Source organism: Xylocopa sonorina, chromosome 18 (assembly GCF_050948175.1).
Source record: "Xylocopa sonorina isolate GNS202 chromosome 18, iyXylSono1_principal, whole genome shotgun sequence".
Classification (NCBI taxonomy): Eukaryota; Metazoa; Arthropoda; class Insecta; order Hymenoptera; family Apidae; genus Xylocopa; species Xylocopa sonorina.
This window is the reverse complement of record NC_135210.1, coordinates 4,440,006-4,453,334: the sequence shown is the minus strand read 5'-3', so window position 1 is coordinate 4,453,334 and position 13,329 is coordinate 4,440,006. Positions and strand designations below refer to the sequence as shown.

Sequence of the window (13,329 nt, the reverse complement as noted above, 5' to 3'; positions counted from 1 at the left end):
TTTAGATACTGATTACAAAATAATTGTAAATAAATATATTTATACAGTATATTGATATTATCGTTTTGATTGATTTTCTTTCAAGTTTTCACTATTTTTAACCCTGACGTATCAATATCGTATACATAGGTAAGAGACCGGAATAATTTGGTCTAGTTAATACATGATGCGCCAGCTGATTACAGTAAATATAACAAAAAATAACTAAAAGTAAAAATAGCTCTTGTTCGATTATCTGTCTGCTGCATAAAGTATGTGAATACATTTACAGGAGTATCGTAGGCACTCTGGAATCTACAACATAAAATTTTCAAAAAAATCAAAGTAATGTATTGCAATTTAATTAATCACTTGAAGTGCAACATAAACTCTTTTTTATTCAAATAATTACCTACTGAAATCTGCAGGTACCATTCTGCAGAAACCTAACCAACAGCAGGGTAACTAACAAATAAAGTGTATAGTTTATTTTATTTGTATATATAAATATACATGCAGCAGTCATGAAAGAATTAAATTTATGCAGTACGTCTTATATATACTTATATACACATATTGAGAATATTGAAATTATAGTAGCCGCAATAAAGTTCAAATATTTATGGACCTTACAGCTCCATATTGCGAGGTCACACAGACTGCTACAATAATTGTAAATTCGCGAATACATTTTCTGACAATACCCAATGCGTTTAAATTCAACCAGATAACTACTTATAAATTAGTAGTCCAGATCTGCTTACCTTGCAATACCCTTACTGAGTATCTAGTCACTGTAGCTACACAGAAACAGGATACTCAATACGAATGGTTTGATATTACACTAATAACAATTGGAAATACAATTCATTATTTTACAATTTCATTAATCCATCGTATATGGTAACAAAAAAGAACAATACGAGAAATATTATTGAGATCAATAGTCTTGTACGGAGTCGTAATTATTATAGGGAGGGGGATCTGGACGACCTTCTGGAATTCTGTACTTCTCTTCCACTTCTTGGTCATTATCGTCTTCGTATTTAACAGCGCTAAAGTATGATCCAGACGTTGAAAAGGTGTTGCTATAGTCGGGGTAATCTGAAAAATTTGTACAAAGAAGACAATATTAGTATACAATATATTCCAACGAATCTTCAACATCGACTTTCTAGTGTATGAAACAAATATACCGTCCAAGGGTTCCTCCTTAATTCGTATCTCTTTTGTGTCCTCGTCTTGGCGATCGCCCCGGTCTTTCCTATCTCTACGTTCGCGATCGCGATCACGCTTGTCCCTCTTACGATCACGGTCACGATCGCGATCGTTACTCCTGGAACGTCTCCTCTTACGATCCCGGTCACGATCGCGATCACGATCACGATCTCTCCTGTCGCGGGGTCTTTCGTCTCTTTGGATCTCTTCAATGTCCGGATCAGGCAGACGATCGCGACTTCGTCTACGTTTTCGATCTCGCGACCTGCTTCTTGTTCTTCTCTTGCGATCGCGCGATCTTCTACGTTCTCTGTCCAAACGATCGCGATCTCTGTACAAACAGAAGTGTGCCAGTTATAACTTTTGTTTTTATTAAACATGATTGCATTAGCGTTTACCTGTCTCTATCAAGGCGTCCAGAATTCTCCCTCTCCCGTTCCAAACGATACCGTTCTCGTTCTCTTTCATTATCTTCCCGACCAGAATGTTTAATGTTTACGTCAGGCCCGCCCCTTCGCGTTCCACCAAGTCCACCGCCGAGCCTTCGCGGTAGCCATCCTTTCACAGTCCTAGCTCGTTCCACGTCGACCAACACTCTGCGACCATCTATTTTCTTACCATCCGCATGCTTATAAGCAGCTAAAAGTACCGATTGAAAATTACCATTTGCTCGTCTTCCCATGCTCACTATTTAGAAGACTAGTGGGACTTCTACCATCCCAAGGAAATAAATCTGAGGTGGCAGAAAATATATATTCTTATTTTTTACTTCTGAAAAGACTTCAATCTTTAGACTTTGACAGTGCGAATAACTTCGCGACGAAGAAAAACACCTTTTTCAAAAAAGAGAACAGAGAACCGATTGTTCCACGAACAGTGACATTTCGCGGCAACTTCGTATAAATGAAAAATATATAGAAACACGAACATAGTCACAAGCCGAGAGAATTCAAGACGGGAAACAAATCAGATAGCAAATCGATTATCGAACGATATACTTGCTAAGTTACCTACGTACGATTCTATTCTTTTTTTTTTCTTTTTTTTTTGCTCGATATCATTTTATATTTCACTTAAATTTCATGGTATTTTGTTTCGACGAAATTATAAGTAATAACCGTTACGTTTTTTTGTTTCAGAGGTGATTGAGGTCGTAAGGTATCGGCACATATTATTCCTGATTATGCACATACCGATTATAACGAGCGTTCTTTTATAAAGTAAAATTTAACAATACGTGCCATCACGAAAGATACATCTTATGAATATCAGATTGATCAACTTTTTTCTTCATAATGTGTAGAGGAGAAGTGAAACTATGTTTTGTGCGTATAAAGCGTTGAAAAGCGACGAATCGATTGTGATTATATCGAACAGGTTTTTAGGAGAGGATTTCGTACCGTACCGTTACGATTATTTTACCGTATAAAATCGCGTGTCCACGTTATATTCGCGGCGTATCAATCAGTAATAAAATGTACAGATTTTTCGGTACCTTAAATCTACGTTTGTAAAGTTCAAAAAGTATTAGCAGATACAAAAATACCTACCGCGGCTACTTACGTACGGAAGTTAACACAAATCTTAGAAGTACGTTTAATCGTGAAATGAACTTGTAAGAGACTCGCGAGCATAGAGTAGGCCAGCGCGTATTGCTATTCATTGGGAAGGTGCCCAGTCTTCATATGTTCGTTCAATCTCCGAAGAAGTTTACTTTGCGTTTACCTGGTGCGCTTTTTTCTTTACTTACGACCAAACCGTGCGCAAGTATCGTATATTTTATACTTTACATTATATTGTTGTTTTTAGTTATATATTAGATTTAACGTAACGTTAATACGAGTTTCGTTCTTTTCTCTCTAATAATTTGCACTTGTTTCCTTATTTTCTCTCCCGTTTAGTTAAGGGAACTTAGTTTTTCACGGAAAATACTTAACCTTTCGAACGTACACGTATCTTTCCTTTTTTCTTTTTCTACAAAAACTTTGCAACGAACTGACTGATTTAAGATGATGGTCCGCAATCGGATTTTTAAAATAAATTAGTATTCTATATCGAAATTGATATGTTCAAGGACTTAAATAGTAAATAACTGATTGAAAAATGAATGATTAAGATGACCTTCCGAGTAAGATGACAACTAACTACTTTAAAACTGTAGTACATACGGAAACAGCGGCGAGATAAGATGTTTCAGAATAAATAATTGATTAGTTTGAAACATGCATTTTGGTACTAGACCTAACGAGAATATATCTTGTATAATGACGTCCATATACGATGCCGAACAAATACTTGGTACACGTTTCTGCGTACATTTAACGTGAGTTAAAACTTTACCTACCAGTAAGCAACAATTACCCATTATAAAAAAAAAAGGTGGGTGCTACAACCAGGATACGATAAAGTGTATCGTATTATCCAATAATACGTAACTATTAATGTAGTATTGAGAGACAATGTGGTTAAATTTTGTTCGAAGAAATTCAAATGTTACGTACACATATAAATATATATAAAATGCATATATATTTATATATTCGTAACATCTCAATTTATAAATAGCTTGATTATGTGATAAGTATTGTCTACCTTTGTGTACAGGCGCAAAATCTAACTGCTTACAGAGCGTGTCCCTGAACCTTCTTCCTAAAAGCCCACCAATCAATTTCAATGTAGAATGCTAACTTTTGCAAACCCGCATAGGTAAAAATTAAAAAAGATCACAGCCCAAAATATACAATCAGAAAAATCTGACTCCCAGCACTTTAAGAGTGTGGCCATGACTATTCTCGGCTACCCCGCACAGGGGTATGGTACTCGAACCACAAGTTTTAACAAAATCAAGACAAGATAAATAGGGTAAGCATGTAGACGCTAACAAACGTTGTTGTATGTTGGATCTTACCACACATACAAACCTATCATATCAGGCAGGTTCAGGGATTTTGCATGGAATAGTGAACGGCACTAGTTGCCGGCAGCGGCCACCACGCTGTACCAAGAACAAGATAAAAACTGCATTAATCATAGACAGCCAATATTTCTGTTTTCAGTTGATCGTTTACCATATATGCATTTACAGAATGGTAATCCTGCATGGATGTATGGCGGGACCCCCCGTACCGTCTGGTTTAGTACCAATGAAAATGGGTAGCCTAACTATAGCCCTGCCCCACTATTATCTAGCTGGAAGTGACGCTAAGTAAGGTGAAATTCCAGACTATGGACTCACTGGAGGTTCTGAAGGAGGGATTATGTTTCCCTGCTTTTACTTACAGTGCATATCTCTTTCGTGCTCATACTCAATGAAAGCATATCCCCTAGGTTTGCCATTTATTGTATTGTGAATTACCACTATCTGAAAAAGTCAAAAAACTTTTAAACATATTGCGCAGGGTCAACTCGTACTACTCGTACTCGTACCTTTTTTACTGGACCGTACACTTCAAATTCCCTCCTAAGTTTGGATTCAGATGTATCATAGTTCTAAAGCAAATGAAATACAAATGTAACGTCAAGGCATAATATGTTATTAACCCGTTAATCAGGGATAACGACTCGACTTATAAGTAACAGTTAAATAACGATTAACGGGTTAAAAGAATTATGAATCATCGTTAATATCTGTAAAAGATACTCACTATTCGAGCTACAAAAAGAGTTTTAAAAGGATCAGCAGTTACGTTTGGGATACCAGCGGGATCCCACACAGCGATTTCTTGCTCCAACTTATATGCTACTTGCTCCGCACGTTCCCTTCTTCTACGTTCGAGGCGTTCTTCCCTCGTTTCCACGCGTACCGGTGGCGGTGTGTCTTTAGGGTCCTAAAGCCGATATAAATCACTTCAATCAGTTATACGCATTGCTTGAGTAAACGTCGTATGTCATGCGTGCAATTTTCTACGTTTGTATTACTTGGGAAGAGAAATCGCGATGCTAAGTCTATTAATTAGAGTTAAACTTAACTAAACTTACCTCAAAGTACTTGAGAAAATTTCCAACGCCGATGTAGCCTCCATTCTTCTTCTCATGTGGGAGTTTGCTGACGGGAGGTAAATATGGTATAGGATCCCGGGGAGCAAAAAGAGCTAACAAATTCGGTGGTAAAAACTGCGTCATTTCTTCAGGTACAGGGCACTAATTTTCAGTTCTCACAAAATATTGAAACAAACAGCATTTTCACGTCTCAAACAGCACTACAAAATGGCGTCGCTATTGCCAACATAGTCTAGAAAAGTCTACAGGACGGAATGACGTCAGAGCACACATGCGCACGCCGCAAGCATTTAGGAAGCAAATAAAATTAATTCGTAAAATGCTATATCGCTGTAAAATATGTACCAATATTTGACAAACAACGGTTAAGAAGTGATTCCTAAGGTAATACGAAGAAATTTTCTCTATTGTGAAATTATTTTACAAACGAGTTACTAATAAAGAACAACGACCAATCACAGAGCGCATAGAATGGTCAAAGTTCAGTGGCTCGCCGGCAGTGAATCCTTCCAGACGTGTGAAACGAATTTTATTCACTTTTTGATAATTTTATCTACAATAAACAACATTATGTAAGTATTAAAATATTCATTTTCTATTACACAGTTTTTTATAGAAACGAGTAACGTTACAGTCGTTAATTATCTTTTAGTCCGTAAAAAACCCGTTATTCTTAGACACCTTAACAAAATTATATAACCATCAGTGAGCGACTAAAGAAATACTACATAGCTAGGAACTTTTTAGTATAAAACAATATTGCCACTTTTACGGCACTCCCAATATTATCGATTTAGCGTAGATTGGGTTATTTTTTACGAAGCTAGTGAGAAATAATTTTATGCAGCACCGCCATTACTCATTGGCGGCCTTGAATTTGTGTTCGAAAGATCAAAATTGTTGATTCAATTAAGGATGTACTTATAAATATTTGATAATGGGTAATTTTTCTCATATAAAATATTATCTGCTATCATTATTGTCTAAATCATATATTGTTCGTACCAATATTTAATAAACATTATTATTTCATATATTATTTCATTTCATATTTCAAAATCGTTGTAGGAGGTTCCACCAACATTTGCGAGATGGCGTTGCTTGTGCTTTTACGTGAAATTGACAGTAAACATTATATCGGTAAGATATTAATAGTTAATATATATTATATATATAATTACATTACAAAGATTAAAAAATGATTGCAACGCATCACATATAATTTAATTTTATATACATGAATGTTATAACAATATTATAATACATGAATGTTATAACAAATATCTACTGAATGTTACCAACAAACGTTTAGCTCCAGCGTTAGCTGCAAGATGGCAGTACTTGTTCCTTAAATCAAATATAGTGTAATATCGAAATGTAGAATACATAGTAACGTTACATTTTTGTCTGCGTAGAATAATTATAGTCATTTTTAATTAAAATATCATTTCTTTCTTCCAGTAACAAAATGGACAGCATCAGGATCATCAGAATAACAGTTAAGTAAAAATCTAAAATTTAATCAATCATATTATAACTGTGCTACATGGCACTGTGTATAGGGGTCGACATAAATTCGATCGTACGGCTGTCATGACGTCATATCCGTTTGTTTAGAATTAGCGCACATACACGTTGCGATTAACTCGAGTTACTCATTAGGAAACAGGTCTGCTTTTTTTCTTTGCGCTACATTGAAACATTTTCTTTATTGGTACTAGCTATATACGTTAGAATTTAGTTTAAAGAATAGAGAAGAGATTAATTGAGGTATAATGATTTCTTATTCCATCGTGCGAGCTCGAAACGGAGCATAGGAGTTGGAGAAATGTGTTTTTTCGATTCAAAGCTCATGTTGCGTTGTAATCGTAAGAAGTTTTGCATAAAACGAGCATTTGCGTATAATTGTCTATTCCATTGTCGTATTACGTACATCCTACAACAGCATATATCCACCTACGATGTCAAAATCCGTACGTTTGGTCAAAATTTGTTCAGAAATTTCCAATTCAACATACGAAAGTGTCGGAGCGATTGCACGCGGACGGAAAATTTTGCGCATGCATCCGAATGAGCTTACATCATCGCAATTAAAATGCAGTCAGAAATCGCGCGGACACGCACGCCACAAGCGAGCCGCGCGTATTTCTGTAATACATCAGCTCGCTGCGAACGCTAAAATAATGTGAGATGGATTTGACTTTCGTCCAATATTCAACGGTGCCGTATGCGTGCTCACGTTCACGCGCTCGCGCGTCCTGAATAAAGAAACGCGATGCGCGGTCTGCATCCATGCACGTGCACTCATATGCACAACGCTCGTTCGTGGACTCGTGCATCTGTAGAATTGGTAATTTGCCACGTCGGTAACGTAGAAGATCGATTTGTAAATTTATGATCGAGCGATGGGTCGGAGACAGGGGATAAATTTGTCTTATTCGTTTTGATCTTGCATATCTAGCGGCTACCATACAATGGGATCTGGTTTTGCGGAAAATAAATGACATCGCACGATTCGCGAGACCGGAGCAACATTTCTCAATCGGTCGAACGATCCGCGGTCTGCTTCGCTCTAACATCGTACGATTCGCGTAATTACTGGGCAATCACGCTCATGATTATTCGCGAGTAATAACGCTATTGTTTACCCGCGATTGTATAACACGTAATCGCGCTGCAATTACGCGTCGAGTGCACCGCGCGTGCTCGCATAAACGCTGATTATTCAACTCGTGGCGATACGAGCTGTGTAATTGCACTCGATTTTTTCATCCCAGCAATTCCGACGATTTTCCTGTCCTCTGGTCATTAGTCGATCTGTATCGCCGTCGCCAAATGTTGTCAGCGCTGTTACTGGTTCTATAAAGAATAGTTAGTTCCACACAAATCGTACGTGTACTCGCGAAGAGTGTCCGCAAAGCGGCCGAAAGTTTGGCGAGTCGAAGGACGAGGTCGCGACGAGAGTCGGCGTTAAATATCGGTATGCACCCTCGTCCAAGGAAAAAATTCGATTGCATGGGCGTCGGCACGTCTCCGTCGAATCGTACGCCGAGCATACTTGTGAGAATGTGCCCGTTTCCCGGCTGCCATCTTGGTTTTGCGTGATGTCACGGCGTGGCCTACTTCCGAGCACTCCACGTGCAAGGGTCGTCGACCCTGTTCTCCTTTAGCCCCCTTTTGCCTAGCCACGAACCACGTATACGAAATGCTCTAGCACAGCGAGCCCTCCATCAGCCAAGCCAACCAGCAGCCAGGATTCCGACCTACTCGGCACTCCATTCGCCTTTACCGACCGCGTACCTTTTCCTTTTCCCGTTCCTTTTCCTTTTCCTTTTCCCTTTCCTCTTCCTCTTCCTTTTCCTAGCGCTGCCCTCCTTCCGACTTTCGTTCTCCGTTCGAGTCCAGTCAGTAGCTTTCCCTCCACGACTTTTCTCATTGCTCTCGGTTATAGGTTCAGTAGTAAATCAGAGGATAGTTAGTTAATAATCGTACGCATCTCGAGTATTGCGCCAATCTTATAATTAGAACAGGAAATAGTAGAGTTATCGCCTTTCCAAATTTGGGTGGATAGACTCTTATTTCTATGTACGTATTTACGCAATTTACGTTACGAAATTAGGAAATCTTTTAACCATCGTCCCGTCTATTTTCAGAGACAACCAGATGGTTCCTGGCAGAAAGTTGGACGCGGACGTGGACGACCATGGATCGAAATTAAAGATGCGCATCGGCTCGCGTAAGTTTGCCTCGCAGGAAATTTTCCGTATTCCGTTGAATTCGTGCATGCTGGCCAATGGGGTCCGCGATACCATTGTTCGTACGCACCTGCCAGTCTTCCTATCTATAATACTAGAACTCCTTGCATAACAAAAGCATCGACCAAGACAGTATATAGCAATCCGGTCGTGGCCATTGTTCGTTCCACGGATCACCGTTTCTCGCTCTTTTCAGCTCGGAAAATGGTCTCGCTGGCTCTTTCAGTTCCTAACAACCGTCTTCTCTAATAAGGATTACACAACACCCCCGTTACGAACCATTAATAGGGATTGAAAATTTAACTGTCGACCTAAAAACGTTCACCAGCGGTCTATAAACGAGGGTCCATCATTTTTAGACCTCGTGCTCTATTTTTATAGCCCGTCACTCTGCGGTCAACTATGTTTAGTAAGGTAAAAATTACCTGCAGACACAGAGCGGGTGCCTTTTATAAGTAATTACAATCGATTCCCCTTCACGAATACTTTCAAAACCGCTGGTAATCTACACGGAACCGACGAGGATAGTGTAGAAAAGTCAAATTCATTATCGACGCAACCGATTACTCAGAAACCGAGGAGTCATAATTCACCCATCGCGTTTCGTTTACCTGGAACCTTTTTTGGTATCGCCATAGAAGGATTCAAATATATTTACGGGGGTTCGATTCAAATGACGCGGCTTGTTTAAGGGCATCGGAATGATGTACCGGTTAAAAGAGGCACTTAGACGCTTGGAAATTCATGAAGACGTATCCTGGTGGTAAGCCACAAACGGAATGTAACTTGGAACGTACCGCGTTTCACATATGCACGCGTACCAGCCGACCGCGAGCAGCCTCGTACGGTTCACGTTTGTCCATCCACTTTTCCCGGTGAGCGGAAGAATCCCAAAAAGGGTCAATGCTCGATTTACGACGCTACTTTCAATCTTACTCGACATCTCTCCCTGGTTCACCTTCCTCCATCGCCCTTCTTAGCCGCGATGCGCGTTTCTTAATCACCTGATCTTCGTTCAGGTTCCGTGGTGCCACTTTATAATGGTATTATACCAAGCGCATTCTAAATACTTTGCTGGAAAGTGAAAGAAACTGTAAGCATACTTACATATACGAACTTCTAGTACAAGTCATACTGATTCTCATGAAAGCAGAAGACCCAGAAATTAAACTATTAAATAATTACTTCGCGACAGAGTTAGAGAATTCGAAGGGAGTAAAAATCGAGGTACGACTCGGATACGATCTTCGATAATATATTCGTGGAAGAGCCGCGCGAATAGCAGAGCGAATCTGAACGGCGGATGCGTACGAAAATATCCGCGGTCTCTGGGGGTGAGTTTTGCCGCTGTGGTCGATTCGTAAATAATTATTACCCGCTGGTCGAACGTGGGTGTAGAATAGAGGCGGAAAAGGCGCGGTAGGTGCGACGACGCGAAGGTATCTGGCCGAATATAGGATGAGAGCAGTCCAGGCTTCAGTTGCGAGGACGGGCGCACTCGAGCCGACTGAATTTTCAATAGTGGGGTTGGATCGATGGAAGGGTTGACCCAGTGACCTGGAACCCGGTGCGCCGGTTAGTTTACGAACTGCAACCTCGATCGATCTAGATGCGCTTGGATATCCAATCGCGATTACATTTTCATCGCCTCCTCGATCAGCGGCCGGCGGCATTCTCGAGTCATTTGTTGCGTCCTATTTCTGATTAACAACTAATACGGGCAAGGTAGACACGGGGTATCTCCTCTCGCGATTTAGAACAGCTCTCTGGGAGTGGTTTGTTTATCGTGGCATAATGAACGCATCGCGAGTAATACGGTTGAGTGCATTTAGTATCCGTTCGTGCATTCGTTCTTGATAAAGCGATTATTGGACCGTCAGTAGATGTTTATGACTTTGCGGAAAATTTTCGCGTACACGAGAGCAATAAAATTGATACTCGTCATTGCCATCCGCGCAGATATTTTAGCAACGTCAAATAAAGATTGGATGCAATTTTCACCGTCAAAGTCTGCAGACGTCGTGCCTCGTTATTGACTGCAACGAAGAGAGGGGAAAAAAAAGTTGTCGACTGCGCGATTCGTTGCATTCTGCCTCGAACCGGAACTTCGTGTTTCGTGATAACGTCTGAAATGTCAAGTTGCGATGGTCTGGAAGGTAGCGTAAGGAAATAAAGACATCGATTGCTAAACGAATACGGTGAAATGTCAAGATCGAGGCTTTATCGAGCGAAGCAATCGTTGCTGCCCGACGTAAGTCCATTCTCGATCGCTAACGAGAAGTTTGTCTTGGCTAAAGCCAACCAGAACATCTCGTCTAGGAATAACAGGATTCAACGGACGTTTCCTCACGATTTTCTAACGCTGAACAACGAGAATGGAAAATAGAAGCACGTTAGAAAGTTCCACGTACTCGCTTACTCAGATGCACAAAGCGGAGAAGCTACGCGCAAGGAGAATTTCGCTTGGAAGCATGCGCGTTTAGCTGGGGTGAATCCGGGACTCGATTCCCTTTGCCCCATTGAAATATTGCTCCCTTTGCCTCCTCATCTCTCTATTGAGCCTCCACCCTGCGCTATTTGTCCCCTTCCAGGAGGGCAGGTGGCATCAGGGTCTACAGTGGAAACAGCGGGGATGCCAGAAACAGGGGACGAGTAACAGTAAATTGTTATTTTCGCAAACAAAACGATCCTGCCTTACTCTGTAGATGAAAACATCGACCGAGGAGTAATTATTTCGATACCAGGATGGAAAAAGCGTTTCCACGAGGAGAAGATCGACGAGAATCTAGCCAATAATCGATCCAAGGAATTACCTTGGCGACAGTGTCAGCAATTAAAAAGACGTCGTGGAAAAGTGAGACGAAATGTTGAGTAACAAGCTCGACAAAAGGGGTTGGCGAGTGGTCGGCTAGAAGGGGGATGGAGAGATATAAGAGAGCGAGCGGAGAAGGGCGCACGAGCGTAGGATCGAGGGTAAGGGTGAGAAGGGTGGGGAAGGCAAGGAGAGGAGAAACCAGGACGCAAGTATTGATCTCACACCACCCGGGTGGTTGACACATTTACCAAAAACTTGGCGTGGTCTAGTTTCGGGTTCTGAGGTCAGAAAAAGGCGCGGCAACGGAGATAACTGTACACGTTTTTCGCCATTAAATTTCGCGCGAGCTTGGCTGACCCGCATCTCAATGTATTAATGTGCCCATCGCGATTTATTTCTGCACGAACGGAATATCAATCCGCCGTTCCAGATATACTCGTAACGTCCTCACGAGGACGCGAATAGGGTGTGAACTCGGATGACGATAAATTATTAATCACCGTGACCGTTAGTGATTGCGTGCGAGGAAACCGGGTCCACCATGGCGATACGGGTCTGTAAATACGCGTATCGAGTACACATCACCAGCTATTCAATGACCATTTAATTACAAAATATCTGATATAATTTCGACGAAGGAAAATTCTGCGAAGAGATATTTAGAATTGCAGAACAGAATCGAGCGGTCTGAGCTTAAATTAAAAAAGAACGCCTTGAAACGTGCCCAGTTAAAAGCAGCGACGACAATACCCGCGAACCGCTTTCCCACGAAGCTCCACCGTGCGTGAATTGTGGGAAAGCGGAGCCTGTGTGCGGAGCAACGCGGAGCGTGGAGGTCAAGAGAGAGAAGAGAGATAGAGAAAAAAGTGGAAAAATCAAATTGGTGCCCTCATACGGGGAAAACCCGTGACCCGAACTCGGGAACACTGCCAAATAGGTCAGAGCTCGTATCGAGCTGGTACAGCGAGATACTAGCGCTGTACTGCTGACCTCAGCCCTCCTTGCCCTTCCCTTGTCCGCGTCCTCGTCCACCCTAGATGGCGATCTAGAGCCATTCTAGAGCGAGGCCACCCATTAGATGGAGACCAACTATTTCACTGTGAGCCTGCTCGTCTTATGTCACACTCATTCGTCTCCCATTGTTTCGCGAGCGATGCCGCCCTATCGAACCCGCTGAGTGATGGTAATTCGATGGAAATCAGCTCGCACAGGAGAAAACAGGCTGCAGAAGACTCTTTCCAAGACGAAGAATCGAAGTGAGGAAGGAAGTAAAATTCAAGACAACGTCGGATAGGTCTGGTTATTGTACATCGTTGATGGTGTGGGTATATTTGAACACTGAACAGCAACCTTAATTGATCGGTTCTGATAAATTGCTGTACGAACACCTAGTTCAGTGGATATCTAAATTGCTTTATCTCTTGATATTTTCCAATTATTTCAATTTGCGAGTATTGTGTACGGTAAAAAGATAACATCATGTTTCCCACTATACTAATGAAGCAACGTATAATTGCACAACGAGCGCCTGCACTCCCACATAGCACGCTGCTCGTGGTGTCC

General features: G+C 41.1%; 1 protein-coding gene and 1 long non-coding RNA gene across 2 annotated transcripts; one reads left to right on the top strand and one right to left on the bottom strand.

The window, feature by feature from the left end:
* Positions 1-454: 454 nt before the first annotated feature.
* On the bottom strand, positions 455-5,406 carry Snrnp-u1-70k (small ribonucleoprotein particle U1 subunit 70K). The gene is given in 9 exon segments (XM_076908578.1): positions 455-1,083; positions 1,176-1,528; positions 1,596-1,836; positions 4,119-4,145; positions 4,148-4,192; positions 4,477-4,558; positions 4,624-4,686; positions 4,842-5,024; positions 5,176-5,406. Coding segments are annotated over 9 exon segments (1,302 nt in total). The 5' UTR covers positions 5,320-5,406; the 3' UTR covers positions 455-919.
* A 2,731-nt stretch (positions 5,407-8,137) lies between these two features.
* Positions 8,138-9,434, top strand: LOC143431530 (uncharacterized). Its single transcript, XR_013102717.1, has 3 exons — positions 8,138-8,176; positions 8,850-8,932; positions 9,148-9,434. It is a non-coding gene; the product is annotated as an uncharacterized LOC143431530 (long non-coding RNA).
* The last annotated feature ends 3,895 nt before the right edge of the window (positions 9,435-13,329 follow it).